This window comes from Odontesthes bonariensis, chromosome 3, assembly GCF_027942865.1.
Source record: "Odontesthes bonariensis isolate fOdoBon6 chromosome 3, fOdoBon6.hap1, whole genome shotgun sequence".
Taxonomy (NCBI): Eukaryota; Metazoa; Chordata; class Actinopteri; order Atheriniformes; family Atherinopsidae; genus Odontesthes; species Odontesthes bonariensis.
In genome coordinates this window covers 19174759-19196727 of record NC_134508.1, presented here as the reverse complement: position 1 = coordinate 19196727, position 21969 = coordinate 19174759, and the positions used below count along the sequence as shown (strand labels likewise).

Sequence of the window (21969 nt, the reverse complement as noted above, 5' to 3'; positions counted from 1 at the left end):
TCAACCTGCTTCAGAATGACAAGTCATGCGCATGTCCTAAAAGGTCCGTAAAAGCACCATAAACGTCCGTTTTCAAAATCATCAACTCACCGGAGTGGTTACTGGTGTGCACTGGTAATCCATATCAAATTTCGTTGCGAAAAGTTGCTTCTGTCGTGTTTTATTTGACATTGAGTTCTATTGAAGACTGGAAGTTCGTTGATATTACTCCGCCACCGAAAAGAAAACAGTTCGAGCATGAACGAGCTTCCAAAGACGACTCATAAAAGAGGCTTAGTGTTGAAAATACCGCAGTTCTCCTTTAAATAGATTAACTTTTTTTAAATTGATGCACGCAAAAACTATATAAATTCAATTAAGAGCAAAGAAAATCTAATTATTTCACCTCATATTCACCAGCAATACAAAGGAGCTAAAAATTCTCCCAGACAAGCTTTAGAAATAGTTAATTTGCCTCCATCTAACATAATGTAGGGTGACAAGATTATCAAAAATGATTAAATCGTGTAAAAAGTGCAACAATTTCGAAGCGCATCTAAGGACAGATCAAAACGAAAGCTGCTATTGTAAACAGATTTTAAGTTTACAAAGGATAATCGCCCCGTGTTAGAAACAGTTACACATAGGATCATTGATAAATGCATTGGTATTTCCAAAGTCCCAAAGATCAGTATGAAGTTAGGGCCTCAACCTCACCAGCCCATCTAATGGTGGTAACTACAACCTGTCAGTCAGAGGCAGAGAAAGGCAGGTTTTGTTGTTGCCTTCCTATAAAAACTAAAAACTGAAGCGCATCCGGGAGTTAACAAAGAGATTAAAAAATTCACATATCCACACAAGCTGATCTGTGGTTATAACTTCCATTTTAAAGTACTCAAAGTTACACAGAACTGCACATTTGTGATCACGCCTTCAGCCTTCAACCCCAACACCCATATAAGGTGAAACAATAACCAAAAATAATCAAATCATATGGTAAAGAGCTACACTTTCTAAGAGTATCTGAGGATAGATCGGAACAAAAGCTGCTGTCTAAAACAGATTTTAAGGTCAGCTGTATGATAAATTCAAACTTACCTCTTTAGTCTTTGTTTACTGTGAGAATATCGGAGAATCACTGAGTTTAGCGGTAAGCGACTTTGTTTGCTGGAGCAATAAAATGTGGCTTATTTGAGCTCTTCACAATGTGAAATGACCAAAGTTCAACAACCGTGTCAAATTCAATGCACAGTAGAAGCGGAATGTTGAAATAGAACCATACATCACAGAGCCTGTTCAACTTCAGAGTCAAAAAGAATGATGGAACATTCCAGATTAAAAGTCCATATGAATGGTTCAAGATGTGCTTCAAATCCCCAAACAAATATGGCTTTCATACTTTAGTACTGTCGCAGTAACCAGAGGTGGAAGAAATATTAAGATTTATTCATCAAAAAAAGAAAATATAAATAACACAATGTAAAAATAATTCTGAGTAAAAGTCATGGATTAAAAATGTTCCAATTAATGGCGTATTATCAATAGGATGCACAGGAATATACAGTGCCAGCCAAAACACGGTGCACATCTTTTGCTGCCAGTTTAGATCTCATCAAATAAGTCATTTAACAGAAATCAATAAACTTTTCATTACAATTTGAAAGTATTGGGTAAACATATATAAATGTTAGTTCAAATGGAAAGTACTGTACTTCAGATTTGCTAATGAACAACATTAGAATAGACATACTTCAAAAATATTACAATGACACATTTTGTACATTTTGATTTCTGTTAAAACTGAAGTAAATCTCTCTGGTAATACATTCATATCTGATTATTTGTTCATCTTGGTTTCATACAAGAATCCAGTTAGTTTATGCTCTGGTGGTTTGCAACGTCAGTAAATGCCACTTTAATTTGAAATCATGGCATTGAGGACATAAAACTTAATTATCTCTTTAACCACCATTATTTCAGTTAGAAAAGTTAGATTTTCTGTAATGAAGTCACACTCTTGGCTACTGCACTTCTATCCCAATTTTTTTAAAGCAGCGTAACAAAGGATAATCCCCCTGTGTTAGAAACAGTAATACATAAGAGAACCCAAAAATGGACCTGTAGTATTTACAGTCACATATATATTATGCTTCTAGACACCAGGGAGTAAAGATCAGTCTGAAATGAGTGACTCAACCTAACCAATTCATTTAATCAGGCTAAATATTAGTTGCCAGTAAGAGGCAGAGAAAGGCAGGTTATGTTGTTAACTTATTTTAAAAAGTCTAAACTAAGTTGAGGAACATTGTGGATATGTGTATTCTTTCTGTTTACAATGTCCACATTAGTAAAAATGTCTTACTCATGTTCAAATTGCTTGGTATTTATATGTGGATCAGAAAATTCATCAGCGAGTATCCATTTAACCTTCAATATTCCATTCATAATTTCAAAATCAATTGCTTTTAAACCACCATCCTCATAATCCTTTATCAAATCTCTGTTTTTGATGTAGTAATGCTTATTCTTCCATATGAAATTAAAGTTTATTCTATTGATTTCTTTTATAATTCTAGGTGGGATAGCTAGGCAGTATGCTGGATAAATTAATCTGGATAAGGATTCAACCTTGGTTAACATGGTTCTACCGAATAGCGTTAAGTCTCTTTGTAACCAATTATTTAAAGTTTTTTTGTACTTGTCAATAGTATTTTGCATATTCTTTTTTTCACTAACTTCTTCACATTTAGTTATCCAAATCCCTAGATATCTGGTCTCATTTTTGACAGGCATATCAGAACAGTTGTGGATACTCAAGTTCACATTTGTCCAGGTTCAGGTGCAAACCTGAGGCCTGAGAAAAAAACTTTATTGTTTCTAAGGCTAATGGAATTTGATCCTTATTTCTTAGAAAGATTGTTGTATCATCAGCAAGCTGACTTATAATCAATTTGTGGTTGTTTATGTCTAAACCTTCAATGTTTGAATTTAAAACAGTAATAGCTAGCAGTTCAGTGGCTATAATGACCAAAAGACGTGAAATGCTGCAACCCTGCCTGATGCCTCTTTCTACCCTGAATCTGGAACATGTACCTTCTGAGAGAGAAACACAACTGTTAATATCTGTGTGTAACGTTGCAATCATATCAAGGAATACATTACCAAACCCAAAATGTTTAAGTGTGTTAATAATGAAAGCATGTTCAATTGAGTCAAATGCTTTGCGGAAGTCCAGGAACAGCATAAAACCATCATCCTTAATTAGATGATTGTAATCAATAAGATCCAGAACCAGACGGATATTATTATGGATCGACCTTCCTTTGAGAAATCCTGATTGTGTTGGGCTAATTATTTTAGAGATACCTGTTTTTAATCTTGTAGCCAAGACTTTTGTATTGTGTAAAAAATTTTTTAATCTTTCCCAGATTTTGGAATCAATTTTATTACCCCTTGTTTCATCGTTTCCATGAGCTCTTTTTGATTAATGCATTCAACTAAAGCTTGAGACAGTAAGAATTTGATATCTTCCCTGTAGGAGCTATTTGTAGAGTTAGTTTTAGTTTTTTGGTTCTAGTTGTAAATTTAATTGGCTAATTATGAGTAACTTTATTTGATTCATTTCAGTGCTTTATTTAGATTAGATTTTTCTTGCTAATATTCTTTGTTAGTTATTTGTTTTGAATATTCCCTGGTGATCAATCGGAACCATTTTTTTAATAGCAAGATCAAATTGATTGATAGTCAAATTTTCGTCACAAATATCTTTAAAGTTATCATCAATTACCGGAATTAAATTCTTAATTTTTTTTTTTGGTCAAAAAAGGATGTGACATTTTGCTCTGAGTGCGAGGATTTGAAAAAGTTACTATAAAACTTAAAAACTTCATTTGAAATGCTGTGCATTCTTCTCCATTGATCAATAAACTACAGATTGAATTATATTCTTGTCTGCATTTTTCAAGGTTGCAAAAATAGGCTGTATTTTTTTTCCTTCTTCTATCCATCTGGCTCTGGACCTCACATAAGCACCCTTGGCTTTATTCAAATACATCACATATAGTTGGGACTGCAGGTTATTAATTCTTTCTTTTTCTTCCTCAGTCCAATCTAACTTGCTATAAAGATTCATAGGTTCTTTAACCACATTTGTTTCTTCTTCTCTCTTTTGCTTGTTTAGTCTTTTACTAAATGAGATTGAGGATTTTTGAATACTAAATTTGAGAAATTCCCATTTAGATATTGATGTGCTAATAGTGTCATCATTTTTAATATCCAAAATTAGTTTTTTTAATAGACTTACAGTATTCCAGATTCCTTAGCAATTTGGAATTAAATTTCCAATAATCTTTAAATGTATTACTTGGATTTTTGTTTTTTAGTCTCAGATTAATAGTACAATGATCACTCAAAGGACAATTAGAGATCACTGTCTCTGTAGCATGTGAAATTGAATGAGATATCAACCAATAATCGATGTGTGATCTAATTTGACCATTGGGTTTGTGCCAAGTAAATTGTTTCCGATTTGGTACCTACACTGGCTGATACTCTATAGCTCTGATCTCTCTCAGTTTGAACGGATCTTAGCGGGACGGAGCACAAAAACGGTAACTTTGACATTTACGACGCAATTTTTGGTAAATATTGACCCATAATGTGCATTGATCACTTCACTGACAATGTATTTTATCAACGTTTTTCTTTTTTGGAGCGGCAAAGACACATTTATCACTGTTTTAAATTGCTGAGGGTGCCCCTGCATGCTAGCAGGGGACAGGTATACCTTGTCCTCCTTTATACTGAATCATGCCAGTGGTCCAGCTTACCTTCAGATATACATTGTTCAACAAAGCATGATATTACTGTCTGTTCCCAGATTTATTCCTGTTGTCCCAAACACTCCATCTGTAGTAGATGTCATTCAGCCTGTCTGTTCTCTCTGGTGTCAGATGGAAAATGAGCTGAATGGCAAAGCTGAGCTGAATAAATTATGTTAAAGAAGCTTTAAATGACTTGGAGGGAAGTATGTGGCTGTAGGTGCTTTGACTGATGAGCTGGGATGAATTCTTTCTGTAGAAGACCTAATTATTCTATATTTCTCATGTGAAGTGAATACATGCATCAGTAACCCTGTTTATTGTGCTTCAAGTCAGAAAATATTAATTAAATGATTAAAATATTAATCTAAACTTTTTTTCTGGTTAAAACCATATTAAATGACAAAATAAATGATCCCACTAATAATGCATTGATTGTTACCAAACTTCTGCCGTAGTACACATAGGCTCTTAACTCACAAAACGAGGCATTAGAAAGTTTGTAAGATTACCGGGAGTTTATTTACCGCTGCTAATGCTCCTATTGCTAACGCTGCTAATGCTAACGCTGCGTCGACGTCACTTCCGGTAACTCCCGGAATATGACTAATTGCATTGCTTGCACACCAAAGCTATGTCAACTTATGTTATCTGACATGTTATCTGTCATCTGTATTTATAGTGTCCCTTTAACTTACCAGTAATTGTTGATCAACGGAGCTGCGTCTCTTGTTTGGAACTATTGGCGTCTCCGTGACCCACGTGTAAAAATTGGCTTTGTTCTAAGACATTATGAATGAAATAAGTCTCAGTACTTTTCCATTATGACCTAAAGTGATCCAGGAGTAGGAAGACAAAACAATTAGGAAAGCCTGGGAAAGCAAGGGCAGATTCACACACACACATTGTTTTGGGCTGATCCAGAGAATATGACGAAGCATGTTGAACCTACTCATGTCCAATCATACTCGGTCGAGTGTGAGTCCAACCTATGAGGCTATAAATACAAATGATACCCGGAAATCGTGGCTCGATCTGACGGATTCCTGCGAGAGTCCTGTCATACCGAGACCAGCGCTGAGATGCTTCACTTGTTGCCATCAATTAAAGACTTCATTTTCACTTGAATTACTCCGGTCCGTTCTTGAGCTCCCAACTAAAAGAACCGAATCTAACACACATTACTTCCGCATTCCTTTCTTTCTACAGAAGTCTATGGGAGTGTCGTATATTATGTCTATGGTGCACTCTTCCTTGAGACTTGGGTTCAAAATGGTCTCCTACTGGTGGCTCAGCTGGCTAATAAGGAAGGACGATTACTCAGTTATAATGAATTCTGCTCAATAAATAATTTTCCAGTTAGTCTCCAGGAATTCTCCATGGTAGTTGATGCTATACCCTCGGGCACCTTAATGTTGTTTAAAAACTAGGGCTGTGACTCGATTAAAATTTTTTATCGCGTTAACTACAGGCTTTGAAATTAATTAATCGAAATTAATCGCATTTTAATCGCATATACTTTATCCTTTAGAAAATTAACATTTTCAACAATATTTCAACAAACACAGAACATAGTCCCTATTTGAAATCTGAATGTAGCATGCATGAAAACACAGTATATAGAATCTTGGATGTTAAGCTGCGTTGGGCCCCCGTTAGCTTCCACGCTAGCTGCTACATGTTTAGCGTTGAGGTGATATTTGAGGCTTGATCAGCGGCGGCGCCAGCGATTTTTCGTTGGGGTTGCTATGCAGTTGCTGCATGAATGTGAGGGGTTGCTAGTCAAAACAGCACCCAACAAACCAAGTCACAAGAAGAGTATTTGATAATAGTGTTTCGGCGAGCATATGAAAAACAACTGGGATTTCCTACCTTATTTGTGTTACTTGAAGAAGAACATTCTCAAAATCGCCATTTTCCAGTTAGAATCGCCAAATATCCATTTAGAATTGCAGTTTAGCTATGTTATGAGTGAATGGGTGCTAAAATGAGAGGAAAACTGTAACATATGACTATTAAAAAACTAATTAAACTGAGAATACAATTAAATAGGGTTTCTATTTATCTCATAAATCTGCTTATGGAAATATTATTTTAGACCTCCGATTTCCCCGGGTAATTTAGAACAGACGTGATTGGCTGACTGTAGAATGACATCACCACAGTTACTGTAGATCTAGGAACAATGTGGATAGCCGTTTCACCAGTAAAGCTGGTGTTTTCTACCTTTCCATATGTATATTTATCAGCTAAAGAACGAAAAACGGGGATAGGCTACCACGCAGCAACATACGTGATTCTTTACTTCTTAATATTGTTGTCGTTGTTGCACTGCACTTCTGTTCTTTGTGAGCAGTAAACCTGCCTCTAGCCTCAAAGTTGGGGTAGCTATGGGGTTGCTGAGCACAGTCTTGGGGTTGCTATAGCAACCGCAAGCAACCCCTTAGCGCCGCCTCTGGGCTTGATACACTGCGGTGATACGCGAATTCCTTGTTGCATAATCTGCACACAACCACGCTCTTGTCGACGCTTCCATCCGTCTGTATTTAAAAAAATAAATAAATAAATTATAGTGTGCGATTAAAGCTGCCATCGGCAGATTTTCAAAATTCCGAGTCTAAAGTCGGAAAATTCGAACTGACACAACTTTCAGGTCCCTCTCAACCTCTAACAAGCTCCGAATCGCCCCCCAAACCCCTCCCCCTCTGTGGACGAGGTTGTGCACGTGAGTTCACACCAGTGTGAGCGCACACAAGCTGGGGCAGACTCACGCTCAGCAGCGTGTGCACAAGCTGTGATTGACAGGTAGCGATTCCTCCACCCTAACTTGAGTGGTTAAAAACAGCCGGGAGCGCTCGGTTTTTGCAAGCATGATTACAGGCTTCAGAGGGAGCTACAGATTTCGTTATTTTTTCTAAACAGCCTATTTAATATTCTACTTCCAGAATCCCATGACAGTTCAAGTTAATATGACTAAAAAAAGTTGCCGACCGCAGCTTTAAAATTTTTTTTTTTTTTACGCGCTAATATGTGTGTAGTTAATTAATCGAAATTAACGCGCTAAAGTCCCAGCCCTATTAAAAACACTAACTATACTCTGTCTATTCCACTCACTGTCCCTGATCCAGCCGAATCATCTGTGGGAAAAATCTGTTTTGTTTTTCACAGGAGAATGGGAAGAGCAATAAGAGAATATGCAGGTTGTTCCAAGAAATTATCGTTTCTCGTCCATTTATAACATTTTATTGGAGCCGTTATATCCTGAATATCCACTGGAAAACTGTTTGGATGATCCCCCATAAACATTTAATTGTAAATAAGGTGAAGGAGCCGGAGGTGTCATTTAAAATTCTCCATAAAATTTACCCTGCTAAGCACTATATGGTAAAATTTAAAGAGACATAAATACTGATTGCAGTTTCTGTGATGGCCTTCCAGAAACTGTGACACATCTATTTTGGCTCTGCCCTTTCACACAAAGGTTTTGGATGGAGTTTAGCAGGTTTATGAATGACCATATTTTAAGAATTTTTTCCTTATGCTGGGAAAATGTTTTATTGTTTCTATAGATTCCCCTGAAAGGATGCTAAATGTTTTTTTTATAATAAACTTGGTTATTGTTTTTGTTAAATTTTATATTCATAAATGGAAATTTCCTAAAGCGCCATATTTTCCCCATTTTATTAAAGATATAGAACTATATTTTAAATCAATAACAGACTCTACTCATGAAAAGGCTCTAAGGACAATTTCTATATGTACATCTTTGCATGTTTTCATCTAACAGCCCTGGTTGTTTGTTTACATAACTGTCATGTTATATTGTATACTTCATTCGTTTGTTTGTTGTATACTTATTTATGTTTAAATAAAGTATTAAATATATATATATATATATATATATATATATATATATATATATATATATATATGTCTATGGTGTCGCCACTCTCATTTTACACCACTCTGGCTCTAACCTAAACCTCGTCCATAACAACTACGTCACAGCGGTGCACCGGTAATACATCTTAACACTATTAAATTAATTTAAACTTAAAAAAACTTAGTTATAGATATACTTACACACACACATATATACAATATATAAATATATATATATAGAGAGAGAGAGATAGCGTACATGGTTGTGTGCGCCCTATGACAGCTGGCATATATATGGGGTATATGATATGATATAGATATAGCTATATGTATATCCATCCATCCATCATCTTCCGCTTCTCCGGGGTCGGGTCGCGGGGGCAGCAGCCGAGAAACCCAGGCGTCCCTGTCCCCGGCCACTTCCTCCAGGCGTCCAGGAGACTTTATAACCAGATGCCCGAGCCACCTCATCCGTCTAGATCCATTTTTGAACAACAGTTTTCAGACTCAGAATTCATAGATTTTTCCAAACATGCAGGTAAATCCGCATGCTGAGGCCAACGAGAAACACAGGAATGTGCACTTCAGTCACTTTATTCAGTCAGTAAGGACAACCTTCGGCAGTACTCCACCTTTAAGCTGGTTTACTAGCCGCAAAAAAAACCATAAAGGAAGACGGGGAAAGTATGAGACAGACAGGGAGGGAGAGAGAGAGAGAGAGAGAACTGGTGAGAGAGAAGTGTTGCGCACACGTCATCGATCACAGGTAACCCTACTCAATCCTTTAAGGCATTGTTTTGACCATTCTGCATATCCTTCCCCTCTGCACAAACTGTGCATGCTCACACAGCGGTAAGATCACTTTAAAGCTTTACAATCGGTGGGTACTGAGAGCTCAAAGTTCAGCCTTGTTGTGAGGAAATGTTTTGTTGTGCGCGACAGACAAATATCGAGTGAAGTGCAGATTGAGGTCACATTCAGTACAATGTTCCGTCTGATTGTGAAAGTCTTGTATTTTCCACATTTTGTTTTGCAGATTGTTGTTTACTCTGATGTTTTGTGGGGTTTTTTTTCCATTGCAAGTGATTGTGTTTTCTTGGCTGACTTTTTTTCACTACTATCGGTGGAATAAGCACTTTAGGGATACAGTAGTTGATTTATATGTGTCCATCAGTGGCGGCTGCTGACTTTTACCACAGGGGAAGCCCATATTACGCGTTCAGGGTTGTAGTGGCTCGTGCCATCCCAAAGCAGAAGATAGCAAAGTTAAAAAGAATTAGTTCTAACATAGCTGTGTCTAGTATGACAAGTATGCCCAGCAAATACACAGAAAGAAGGTATAGACTTTGAAAATTCACACAGCAAGACCAAAATCAAGTATGATGGAATCTAAGGCCTGTAAATGGCTGGATCTGTGGCTGGATCAGAATCTGTGGAGCATTTTTCCCCGTCATAATGAATACTAGCTAACACGACAAACAAATGCACAACAGGAATATGATTAACAAAACTTCTAAACAACAAGGATGTGTTTCTTATTTACAGTGTAATATTTACAAAAGTGTATGTGTGTGAGGATGGAAATGGAAACGATGGGAAATGAGTGAAACTCCGACAGCACTTTCACAGACAACCAGTCTCTTTCGTATCCGCTTTGGGACAGAAGCTCCAGCGTGCTTCTCCCCGCTTAAAAATTCGGCTGCCACAGAATCTCCAGTGGTGTAGTCTACGTTGAACGCAGGTATACGGCGTATACCCACCTCTTTTTTTAGGGGATTTCCGTATACCTACCTAAAATGCTCCGTGTACCCACTTAAAATTCGTTTTTCAATTTTTAGAATAGTACAGCCACGTTTCATCAACTACCACTTCTCATGGAAGCCTTGTTATAATTTAACAATACAACGACAACACTTCAGAATAGCATTCATTTGGAAATTGCGGCAGTCAATCAATCTCCCAGGGATTCACTATCAGTGTTTTGACAATAACGTCCCATAGAAACTCTTCTTCTTTGTATTAGTTGAAAGCGGTTATTCTCTAACGCACAACAGCGCCCCCTATAGGAGTGGAAGGTGGAAAACTAAAATGGATGTGTGTATATATATATTTTTAATGTATATTACATATATAAACGAATGTAATACACATATATATATATATTACAATTAATTAATTCTGACAGCCCTTGTGTATGTATATATATAACAACCTCTCTCAAGATGTGATGGTGTTCTGCTGCTTTAAAACAATCACTCTGTTAGGTCTCGCTCTATGAGGGATGAGTACAAAGATTAAGTGCCACAGGGAGTCCCATTGCCACTGAGATACACAGCACACAGTCCACACAATCAAAGTGAGTTTATGCTGTCCCTCATGCATGCAAGGGGCAGGTAAGTGCAAAGCTGCGACCCCACAAACATGTTTGTCCCTTAACACGTTAAGACAGCATTATAAATGTGCTGTTACCAGAATGGTAATGACCAAGTCGTAGTGCATTACTAAAAGCCCTGTGTTATGTCATAGTATTGTAGTACTATGGTACTTAACTTTTCAATGACTATTACAGCGCGCCACTGGAGGTACGGCGTGCATTAAGGGGCTACTATTGGTCCCGAGTCCCGACCCCTAGTTTGGTACCACGGGCCTATGACTGGCCAACTACACAGTATACCCACCTCAAAAAGGTAGACTACACCACTGAGAATCTCTCATGATGGACAAACACTAACTCCAATCATCACGACACAGCCCCTCATATTGACACGCCCACGTCTAATCTACCCCCAGAGACGCCGAGCAGCCTCGGAAGTGAAGAGTTTTTGTCGATTTAGCCAATGATGACCTAGAATTGTAGAAAAAAACTTGACCCTCCCGCCCCCTCCTGAAGCCGGGCAGCCCTCGGCTCGGAAGCCTGGCTGTTAGTGGCGGCTTCATAACATGATTTCCTCAGTGAATGGCGGCGATTTCAGAACAAATCACTTCATTAAGCTACACGACAACATGTTGTAGTTATGAAAGTAAATAAAGTATTGGACATATCTTGTGTTTTGTGAATAACTGTTTTATCGTCAATTTAACATTGAAGATGTAGCAATTTCACCAGAGAATGGGAGAGGCTGTCCGGCCTCCCGTGTTGTCTCTGAATAGTCGCGGCTGGTCCATATACTACAGCGCAAAAGTCTGTCTTTACTGCATTTGCAGTGTTTTTTTAGATCATTCGCATGCTGAAAAACAAATCTACTGCTATTGCCAACCAGACACATTCCACTTGTTGCTTGGCAGATCAAAATATGACGGTGCTTTTCTGCATTCCTAAAGAAAGGGTAATACATTGTTTCTCTTTGCCACATGCTGCTTGTTAAAGAAGTGTTTTAAGTAGTGCCTTATTAAGTTGTCTTTTTTTGTGTAGGTCAAACACTGGTGTATCCTCTGAGTTAAATGCATTTTTATGCTTGAAGGATGCACAGGTCAGTGTTAAATGTTTTAACAAGAAACATACAAAAAAAAATAGGATCAAGAACTGGACTGAAAAATCAGTCAATGTCAAAAAGAAAATTGTGAATCCGATAGCCTGGAGAAGTATCAATCAAGAATACTTTTCAAAGGATACAAGAAAGTTTGATTCCTTAGAAGCAAAATAAGGGATGGCTGAAGACTTTTGCACTGCACTGTATAAGTCATATTCTCTGGAGCAGCAGATTTGAACTCTTGCCTAATTTGGTTTCTGATTGGGCTGATATCAGGGCTCCAGCTGGTCTTGTTGCACACATGATGTCTGAAACCATAGTAACTATGGCATGAACTCTGTCACGCTGTAGCTTTCTCCCACACCTGAATAAACGCACAAAAGACAAGTTTTAGAGTTTCCACTCTCTTTTTGTTCATCTCCTCCTAAGAGTGTGATTTGATTTCCACTTAATTATGATACTTCCATATCATAATTTGTTTGCTAATAAACTTCAGATGGAAATACTCCACTATGTACACTGCATTGCATGAACAATGTGTAAATCATGATGTTTTTCAAACTGGCCAAAACAGTGTTACTAGAACAATTTTTATTCAGATTTTTTCAGATAACATTTTGCCAGTATTGTAGTAATTCAGCTTTTGCAGGACATTTATCAGAATTTACAGCTGAATACTTCTGTTTTAGTGACATACCTATTTTCATTTGAACTAAATCATCCGTTTTCCACCTATTCAACATATTACCCACATTTTATACATGCATGAATATAATTTTTTCCATTAATTAATCTGGGTACCCATAAGCTGACTTAGATACAGGCTCAGAACAGAGTTTTTGGTTATTTACTTCCATCTCGGCCTTACTGAAGAAAGGACAGTACTTCAGTGTTCATCTGAATGCATACTACAAACACTTTGTCACCGTGTAATAAATGTGGGCTAAAACTCAACATTCTGAAAATGAAAAACAAAATTCAACCTGCAGGCAAACTGGAAAAATGCAGATTTCAGGTTCCTAACCAGTTCCTTAAGTTTAACTGCAAAAGTTTTTGTTAAAGCAAATCCGTACTGGAAAGTTATGCAGCACAAAGGACAATCTACGGTTAATTTCTAACATATGAGTTAGGTCTCAGGCAGACGAATCGTGTGAGCAGAGTGTTTGGTTTGTTTTGGTTCACCCTTAGATCAGCAGTATGTTTTTTCTAAGTAACCTTTCACCCCCATTCGCTGGGGCAGAACAACCACATTTATCTCATTAGACATGACAAAAGTGCTTTATTATTTTTATGTTTGATCTTTGCACTTTTCTGTTTACAGGGTAGACAACAGATGTCATAATGTTCAGAGTACGTGTGAGTGTGACAACAATATGGCAGCTCATTGAAATGAAGAATACACCGGGCCCCAGTGGATACAGAACAGTGGCGAGTTTGCAGCGGATTGTGGGTAAGGTTTGCTTTGTTTTTCAAAGAGGTTATATGGAAAAGTTGCATTTCTGTTTCAGAAATCTTTTATTACTTCTTTGTAGTGACTCTGCTGTTCTGACTGAAAACTGCAAGTCTACGACAGCAGCTTTTGCATGCCAGATTTTCCTTGTAGCCTATGAGAAAAAAAAAAATGTGGTAGAAGTTATACAAGATACAAAGAGATCCAGTTGTAAGACTAATATTTTGATTATGATTATGTCTGCAAATCTGGTTGTTAGCTGAAATGCTGCAAAGTTGTCATTATAGCAGTTGTAATTCTCTTAGTAGACTTCAGTCCACACAAACAAGATCAGTTTCCTGTTGCTTTTCTCCGTGTGTCTCATTTCATCAGCTCTGCTATGTGCTTGAGAATCTTCTGGTACCTCTTTTGAATTCCTTAATTGTCATAGGATCTATTCTTTTTTTCTACAGGTGCAGTTCGGTCGAAGAGCAGTATTAGACAGCCCCCTCTATTGACAGCTGCTCCCATTCGCGCCCTTATAGATGAACAGATCAGCATTGAAGGGCGTTTCCTGCCTCCACACTTTCCTGTCACAGTGTGTGCACGAATGCACTGTGACGATGGAGATTTGTGGGAGTCATTCGCTCATTATAACACAAATGCCAGTGGCACCGTTACCTGTAAGTAAAATTGTTGAATTACATATCATTTTTATGTGTATATGCTGTAATATTATTTCTACGCTTATGTAAAAACAGCTGGGTTCAAATATTGTTAAAAAAATGTCATATAAACATTTTTCACTGTGCAAAATGTGAACAGTTCAATGTAAACTAAATCAAAGACATTAAATGCTGAAACCAAGCTATACAAAGAGTGTGTGGTGTCATTTCCATGTCAGTTGCAAAAAATGACCCATTAAAGTTAGAGATTACCATTGGATGTATTTACTGTTGAGTGAACTTTTTAACCAGTCTCTTAAGCAGGCAGTTTTTCATTTGTTTTCTTCTTCCTTGTCCCAGTGACCAAAGATCCTTCAGTCGGAGGCTCTTATTTGGGCTGTGAGCCAATGGGACTCTTCTGGGGCATGCAGCCGGCTCCTGGAGAAAGAGAGGGTTTAAGGCAGGTGATGAAAACAAGCTAGCTGAGAGCTTTGCAGGATTTAATTTTTTTATATTAAACCCAAGCAAGTGTCTCCTTACACAGTAGTACAGAGCCCTAACTGTCCACCCGCAGTAAATCCTGTTTCTTAAAGGGACACTATGTAATAAATTAAGTCATTTATTAGCTCAAATCAACATATTCATTCATAAATTAGTCCTCATTGGTGTAAAGTGATCTCTGTCAAAAATCTCATTATTCTCCTGAGTGAAGAATAACTTGTTTGTATCTACATAGGGCGGGCAAGCTCTATGGAGGCTGCCATGTCCTTCCGGTCTATGAAAAACGACGAAGTGCAGAGAGGGACATAAAGCACTTCGAATCGCGTTTTCCCCAACGCCAGGCCTGCAAGCGGAAATGACATCATTTTGACGTCACGTCCGCCAAATGGCTTATTACAGCTGCTAATGCTAAATAGATTTTATCTCGTAAATTATCCCACTAATAATGCATTGATTGTTACCAAACTTCTGCCGTAGTACACATAGGCTCTTAACTCACAAAACGAGGCATTAGAAAGTTTGTAAGTTTACTGGGAGTTTATTTAAAAGAACACTTTCCAGATAGCAACTACACACTGCTGCTAACGCTACCGCTGCGTCGACGTCACTTCCGGTAACTCCCGGAATATGACTAACATTGTTTGCACACCAAAGGCTATGTCAACTTATGTTATCTGACATGTTATCTGTCATCTGTATTTATAGTGTTATTGTATGTGTGTTATGTAATCCTTTGTACTGTGTGTCTTGATGTCTTTTTGTTTGTATGGACCTTGAGTCTGAAGCTATAGCTTCTTGAATCTTGACACATACCGCCTGCCGTAGTTCAAGAAGTTGCAGCGCACATTTGAAAACGCGCTAGAGAGCAAATTCATTCGACTTTGCAAAATAAAATTGCACCACTAGATGGGGGAAGAAATTACATAGTGTCCCTTTAAGGAGTCCTGAAGTTTAACACAGTTGTCATTTTAATGTCATATTTTCCACACACCCTTCATATGAGCTTTGGCAGCTGACACAATTAGGTGGGTCATAGAATCAGTTGCAGCACTCATTCTATCTACACTTCAGCATAATAACTGTGTGCTATAAGAAATGTAATTCTCCGTCTGCATGGTTTCCATGGTTCTCTATTTCAAAGGCTAAGGAAGAAAAATGTGGAGACTCCCTACATGGTGAACATCTCCTTACGAGAGGGCCACATTTCACCCAGTGACGGGCAGATCCCTGAGCTGGCAGCTGTGACTGCTGAGCGCTGGTACATGGCACCGGGAGTGAGGAGAATAGAGATTCGTCAAAATGGAGTTGTAGGGATATTATTTTTACCCCCTGGTGAGCATCTGATGCAGCCATAGTGTTTATAACACATTGATCTGAGGCACCCTCTAAAAACACCTAAATGCTGCATAACTCTTTGTGGATTAAGGAAGTACTGGAAAAGCGTTTACTAAGTATTTTTCTGGTCTCCTGCAGGGCCAGGCCCATTTCCAGCCATGCTGGATCTGTGGGGCATGGGTGGAGGGCTTCCAGAGTACCGCTCTTCACTGTTTGCATCCAGAGGCTATGCCAGTCTTGTTATTGCCTATGTAGGGCACAAAGACTTACCCGGTCCACCAAACCGTATCAATGTTGGAGATTCATATTTTAAGGTACGATAATATGTTGGAGGAAGCAAACTTTCTCTTTCACTTTGAAATATGTCATTTCCCTCAATGATTTAAATATTTTTCTTGAAATCTCCCAATTGTTCTGTCTGGACAGGCAGCGTTCCACCTACTTCAAGATCACTGTCAGGTCGTTGCAGACAGAGTTGGCATCATTGGTCTCTCTTTTGGATGCTACTTGACGCTTCGCATTGCAACTCAGACTGGACTTAAAGTTGGTCACAAAGCACACCGTCTGTTTTTAAAGCTGCTGTCCGATCACAACATGATATAATAATGAATACTAGAATAGTCTGATAAAATTATGTTAAATTGTGAATTTTGTGGAGTTTGATGAGTTTGTAGAATTAATGTACTTCTTCTCGCAGCCATCATGTTTGATATGTATAAACGGCCCAGTGGGAAGTAAGCTCGCAGATGCAAGTGGCAGGACTGAAGGATTTGATAGATTATTGGCTGGTGGTAAAAGGTATTTCTTATAAATATTTCTTACATGCATTTTGTTCTGATTATTTCTTTGTGACCCTTGTGATACAAAAGTACTGAAATTTTGCAGATAAAGAATTTACATCCAAAAAAACAGTGTGGAAATGTAAATGAAAACAAAATGCAATAACTTGTCAGATATTTAAAAGCTACATTCAATTATAAAATAGTTCAAAGACAACATTTCAAATGTTGAAATAAAGACATTTTATTGTTTTTTTAAAGTGATCACGATCATTCTGAATTAACCGTAAGTATCACATTTAAAAAAATTAATATAATCGGGTTTATGTTTGCCCACATGTTGCATCACGCCCCCTTTTTTTTTTTTTTTTTTTTTACCAACTCTCTGCCAGAGCTTTGAATCTGAAGAGACCGTTTGTTTTAGTTTTGAAAGTGAAATGTGTTGCCATTCAACAGATGTGTCCTTTGTCTTGTATTTATAATGCTCCCAGTGTTTTAAGCTCACTCTGTTTTAGCGAGGCCCCATGAAACACATATCTTATCTAAATAGAAACACATGTTGCTCCAAAATCTGAGTATATCATTCAACATTGTTGCCCTCACACATGCAAATTTCCAAAATTATGTGCACTAATGCACATATTAGTCACAAATCACCAGATTGAAAACAATTAACCTTTCATTATCTTTATTTATAAAGATTCAACCTCTTTGGGAAGCTCATTTTATATCCAGTCTTCTTTCTCACCTGTTGCTAGTTGTTGAGGTTATTATGAATAATATAGACTGAATCTAATTCAGCAAGAATGTCATTCATCTGCTGTTTTGTCTTTTCAGTGACCATAAATATTGGACATATGATGATCGAGGTCATGTCATTTTCAAAGAGACATCCTCACCTGCTAATCTTGACCCTGAGAATATCGTCAAGGTAACGAGACATAGGCTGTTTCTACCCATTATTAACATGGGTTCTCTGATCACAAATGCAGTCGGGAGACGTTTAAGTCAGATTGATCAGACCACTTTCTGAGGTGGGGTACAATATGTGGCTTCATCTTAACAATAGTGCTAATAGAAATGTGTCTTGGGTCACATTGAAGGACAACAAGCTCGCCTGTCTTGAGTCGTGCAGGGTCTTTGTGAGAAGGATCCTGTACCAGCGTTTCTGGCTCATTTAATCATTTAGAAACTTCCTTCACTGAAAACTGTGTGCTTTGTGTTAATTACCATACTGCCAGTAACGAAAACAGCAGTGACCAGTCGGCGCTTCAGGAGCCAAGTGGGAAATGTATCAATTTTGCACAGCAAGGAGCACGCAACTCAGGACTGCATCAACGCATGACCTTTTATTGAGTGTGCAGCAGTTTACTGTGATTTACTGTGTCTATAGTCGGCAGTTGTGTGCTGGTATTGAACTCTGTAACATCACAAATTTAGTATCATCTCACACTCAGTGTACTTTTCACTCATGTTGCATGTATTATTTAACAAAGCCCATTGAAATGTTTGTTAAAATACTGCAAAAAAGAGCGGCCCACCACAGCTGAATTGTGTGTGACGTAAGCAAAGAAGTGACACCCAGTTTAATAGAAGGTGTAACCTTAACGCACTTAAATGTGTCCACATCTGATAAGATCAGCGAGGATGCATGTTAATATCATGTGTAAAGTGCCTTAATTAAGCAACACCCTAGGTCTTCAACAATGACACACAAGCCCACTCGCGTGTATAAGGATAATTTTAGTATCATTCTTTGTATAATTTCATACAAATTCTGCTTTGATCGCTCATGTTTTTGCAGTTGGAGAAGCTCACCTGTCCCCTGATGTACATAGTGGGTGAAGATGACTTGAGCGCTTCAAGCATAGAGACGGCAGATCTGGTAAAGTGTCTCATTTAAAATTGGTTTATTTTACAATTAATTAGAAAAGACTGATTGTCATTTTTTAATACTGTATTTGACATGTGATAAGTCATAAAGCCTTAGAAATACAGTTATGGTAGAAAAGAAAGCACACCCTCTTACAATTCTAAGGTTTTACTTGTCAGGACATAACTATAACAATGTAAGTCACCTGGTCCTTACCAGGTTGTAAAGGAGGTAAATACTACTTTTAATATATATTGCATTGTACTGATCAACAGCAACTGTGAGTACCTCTATATAAGCAGACGTTGTGTCTCGAGCATTCAGGTGTGTGTTAACACAATGTCAAGGAGGAAAGATGTGAACAATAATCATAGGGAAGCAACTGCTGCTGCCCAACAATTTAAGGATTGAAAGGCCATTTCTAAACAATTTAGAGTGCCGTAAGAAAGATTATTCACACATGGGAAACATTCAAGACAGTTGTTGAACTTCCCAGGAGTGGACGTCACAGAAAGTTCTCCCCAAGATCAAGCAGTGCAATACTCAGAGAAATTACAAATAAAGCTAAAAGCTACATCTCAGACTTTACAGGCCTCAAGTATCATGTTAAATCTTAAAGTTCATGAGAGTGCAATTAGAGAAAGACTAAAAAAAAATTGCCCTGTTCAGAAGAGTAATCAGGAAAAAGCATGTTCTCTCTAAAAAAGAACATGCCAGCACAGCTTAGGGTTGCTTCTGGAACAGACCAGACCAAAAGTGGAGATGTTTGGTCATAATGCACAGCAGCTTGTTCGAAGTAAAACAAACGCAGCATATCATTACAAACACCTCATAGCAACTGTCAAGCACGTTGGTGGGGGGCTGAAGATTTGGGCTTGTTTTGCAGCCACAGAACCTGGACACCTTGAAGTCACTGAGTCCACCATGAACTCCTCTGTCTACCAAAGTATTGTAGAGTCAAATATCAGGCCATGTTTCCAACATTCAAACCTTGGCTGAGATTAGATCAAGCAACAGGACAATTATCCCCCCCAAAAAAGCAGCAAATCTGCAAAAAAAATTGTCTGAAAAGAAATTAATCAAAGTTTTGTAATGGTCCAGTCAAAGTCCTAAATCTGACATAAATTGAGTGGCGGGACCTTAAGAGCACTGTGCATAACTGAAATCCTGCAGATCTCACTGACCTGAACCAATGTTTTAAGGAAGAGTGGGCCAAAATTCCTTCACAATGTGAAACTCATACAGAAAATTAGGACTTCGATTAAAGTTCTTGCTGTTTTTCACATGGGTGTATGCTCGAGAATGCATTAATTTTGCATTCGGTCATACATCAGCTATAAATCAAACATTTTTCTGTTGTCTTTCAATGCTGTTGTGTGTTACTGCTTGTATATTTGATTTATTTATCCAAAGATTGAGGAGACTTTGAGGGCTGCGGGTAAATCCCAGCTGTTTAGCCGTCTGTCATACCCTGGCGCCGGTCACCTGATTGAGCCACCTTACTCACCACATTCAAGATCGTCCATGTGGGCAATTAAACCTAAGAAATGTGAGCTCTATCCACTTTTTCAGTTTACAGATTTTACTCTACACTTGCCACGGCACTCAATTTAAGAGATCCTACATTATTATGATAAGTGTTTTTCTTTTTCCTGCAGTGGTCACTTTGTGGGGAGGTTACCCTGCACCCCACGCTGCTGCCCAGGAAGATGCATGGAAGAAGATCTTGGATTTTCTGGAAAACAATCTGAGATGTTGAACCTCTGTCGAAAGAAAATCTCAAGATGTAAAGCATCCCTTTTTTTTTAATTGGGACTGAATTAATCAGAGAGTTTTACATGTTGATGGTGAAGGAGGAAAGTTTATACGTTCATCTCTATCTGGCAGGCTGCACACTCTCCACGCTAGGTTGCTGTTTGTTCAGTGTCAGAGCTGTCAGTCGTGCAGTATCACCGAGGGAGGACCGATATCAGAGCAGCAGTTTCGACCACTAACCCATAGATGTTTTAGAGTGTCACGTGCGGTTGTGGCCATTAACGGCTTACTTGAATCTGTTATATGGATCATATTACAATTCCACAATTCCACATCCATCTGTAATGTTCCTCACATGTAGGTCTAAGGCTGCAGCAGGATGATACTGGCCAAGTTTGCTTTCATGTGCTTTAATTCATCAACAATATGTCCTTATTGTAGTAACTGCATGATTCTTCGTATGTTACCATCTTTTATGCATTTGATCTTTTTTAGCTATTTTTTTTTTAAACCAATGAATAGCAGATTTAATTCAGATTTTTTTATATATAAGATTATATATAATAATGATAGAATTATAAAATTATGGTGATATTGAATAACATTGATTCACCACATAAGCTGGCCAAAATCTAACTTTTTTTTTAAGTAGATTTGTTAGGAAAATGAACAAGAAAACTCAGGAATACGGTATGAATCTCACAAGGATAGGACATTTAATCTTACACACAGAGGCTGTGATGTAAATGTTCAAAGATGCAGAGTTCTCAAGAAACGTTTATAGGGTAGAATGGACGGAGGCTTGCATTTCTACAGATACGAGCCATTCTTTAAACAAGGAAACAGCTCCTTGTTCATCTCATAGTGGCAGGCAGTTGTGACCTCTGGGCCGTGGAATATTCTCATCTGGCATCTCGTTGCTTCTGCGTGCAGCTGTTATTCTAATGCAATGGTTACACTGGTACAATATTCGCACCATAAGCAGGTACACAGAAGTAGATATGATTATGTGGGCATAAAGGATAAGAATTTTTCTGTCAATATTTAAATCACTCCGTCATGTAATAAATTCAAATAATAAAATACAGACTTTCTGTCTACAGTCTCTGTGCTCAGATTTTTTTAATCAGCAAGTCATGGTCGGTCAGGTTGAACTTTTCATGGCACGCTGAAGTCACCATGGCGATGAGGGTTGTGAACTCCGTGATCCGGTTGCACAAAAGTAGGATAAGGGAAGTGGGATATGTTCAGACGTAAGTTACCATGGAGATTTATTCTGTGAAGCTAGCCTGCTCCAGACCAGGCTAAATTCCAGGATCTATTTAATCTCATTCCTTATCTCAGTCAGCGGTCGCCACAAATGGAAACTAATATTTATTCCACTGCCTAGAACCTATTGTTAAAACATTTAACTATACCCACTATCATTATTGAAACATTTGTGATCATTTATTGAAATCATTTTAGATAACTGATGATTT

At 37.9% G+C, this 21969-nt stretch overlaps 1 protein-coding gene across 3 annotated transcripts; it reads left to right on the top strand.

Moving 5' to 3' along the window:
- Positions 1 to 9355: 9355 nt before the first annotated feature.
- LOC142377052 (bile acid-CoA:amino acid N-acyltransferase-like) lies at positions 9356 to 21588 on the top strand. 3 transcript variants are annotated; one of them, XM_075460780.1, is made up of 12 exons: positions 9356 to 9447; positions 13473 to 13601; positions 14054 to 14263; positions 14606 to 14705; positions 15888 to 16078; positions 16220 to 16395; positions 16508 to 16624; positions 16779 to 16879; positions 17698 to 17791; positions 18665 to 18745; positions 20147 to 20282; positions 20392 to 21588. In XM_075460780.1, the coding sequence occupies exons 2-12, from the start codon at positions 13493 to 13495 to the stop codon at positions 20490 to 20492; spliced, it is 1416 nt and encodes a 471-aa protein (XP_075316895.1). In that variant the 5' UTR covers positions 9356 to 9447; positions 13473 to 13492; the 3' UTR covers positions 20493 to 21588. The 3 variants fall into 3 exon arrangements, with proteins under 3 accessions (XP_075316895.1, XP_075316896.1, XP_075316897.1); XM_075460781.1 differs by having other exon boundaries at positions 9447 to 9533; XM_075460782.1 differs by lacking the exon at positions 9356 to 9447 and adding an exon at positions 9479 to 9561.
- Positions 21589 to 21969: the final 381 nt, after the last annotated feature.

Coding starts and splice junctions, on each gene's coding strand:
- LOC142377052 (XM_075460780.1), top strand. CDS start 13,493: ATGTTCAGAGTACGTGTGAGTGTGACAACAATATGGCAGCTCATTGAA. Junction 16,625..16,778: donor CAACTCAGACTGGACTTAAA/GTTGGTCACAAA, acceptor TTCTTCTCGCAG/CCATCATGTTTGATATGTAT. Junction 18,746..20,146: donor GCATAGAGACGGCAGATCTG/GTAAAGTGTCTC, acceptor ATTTATCCAAAG/ATTGAGGAGACTTTGAGGGC.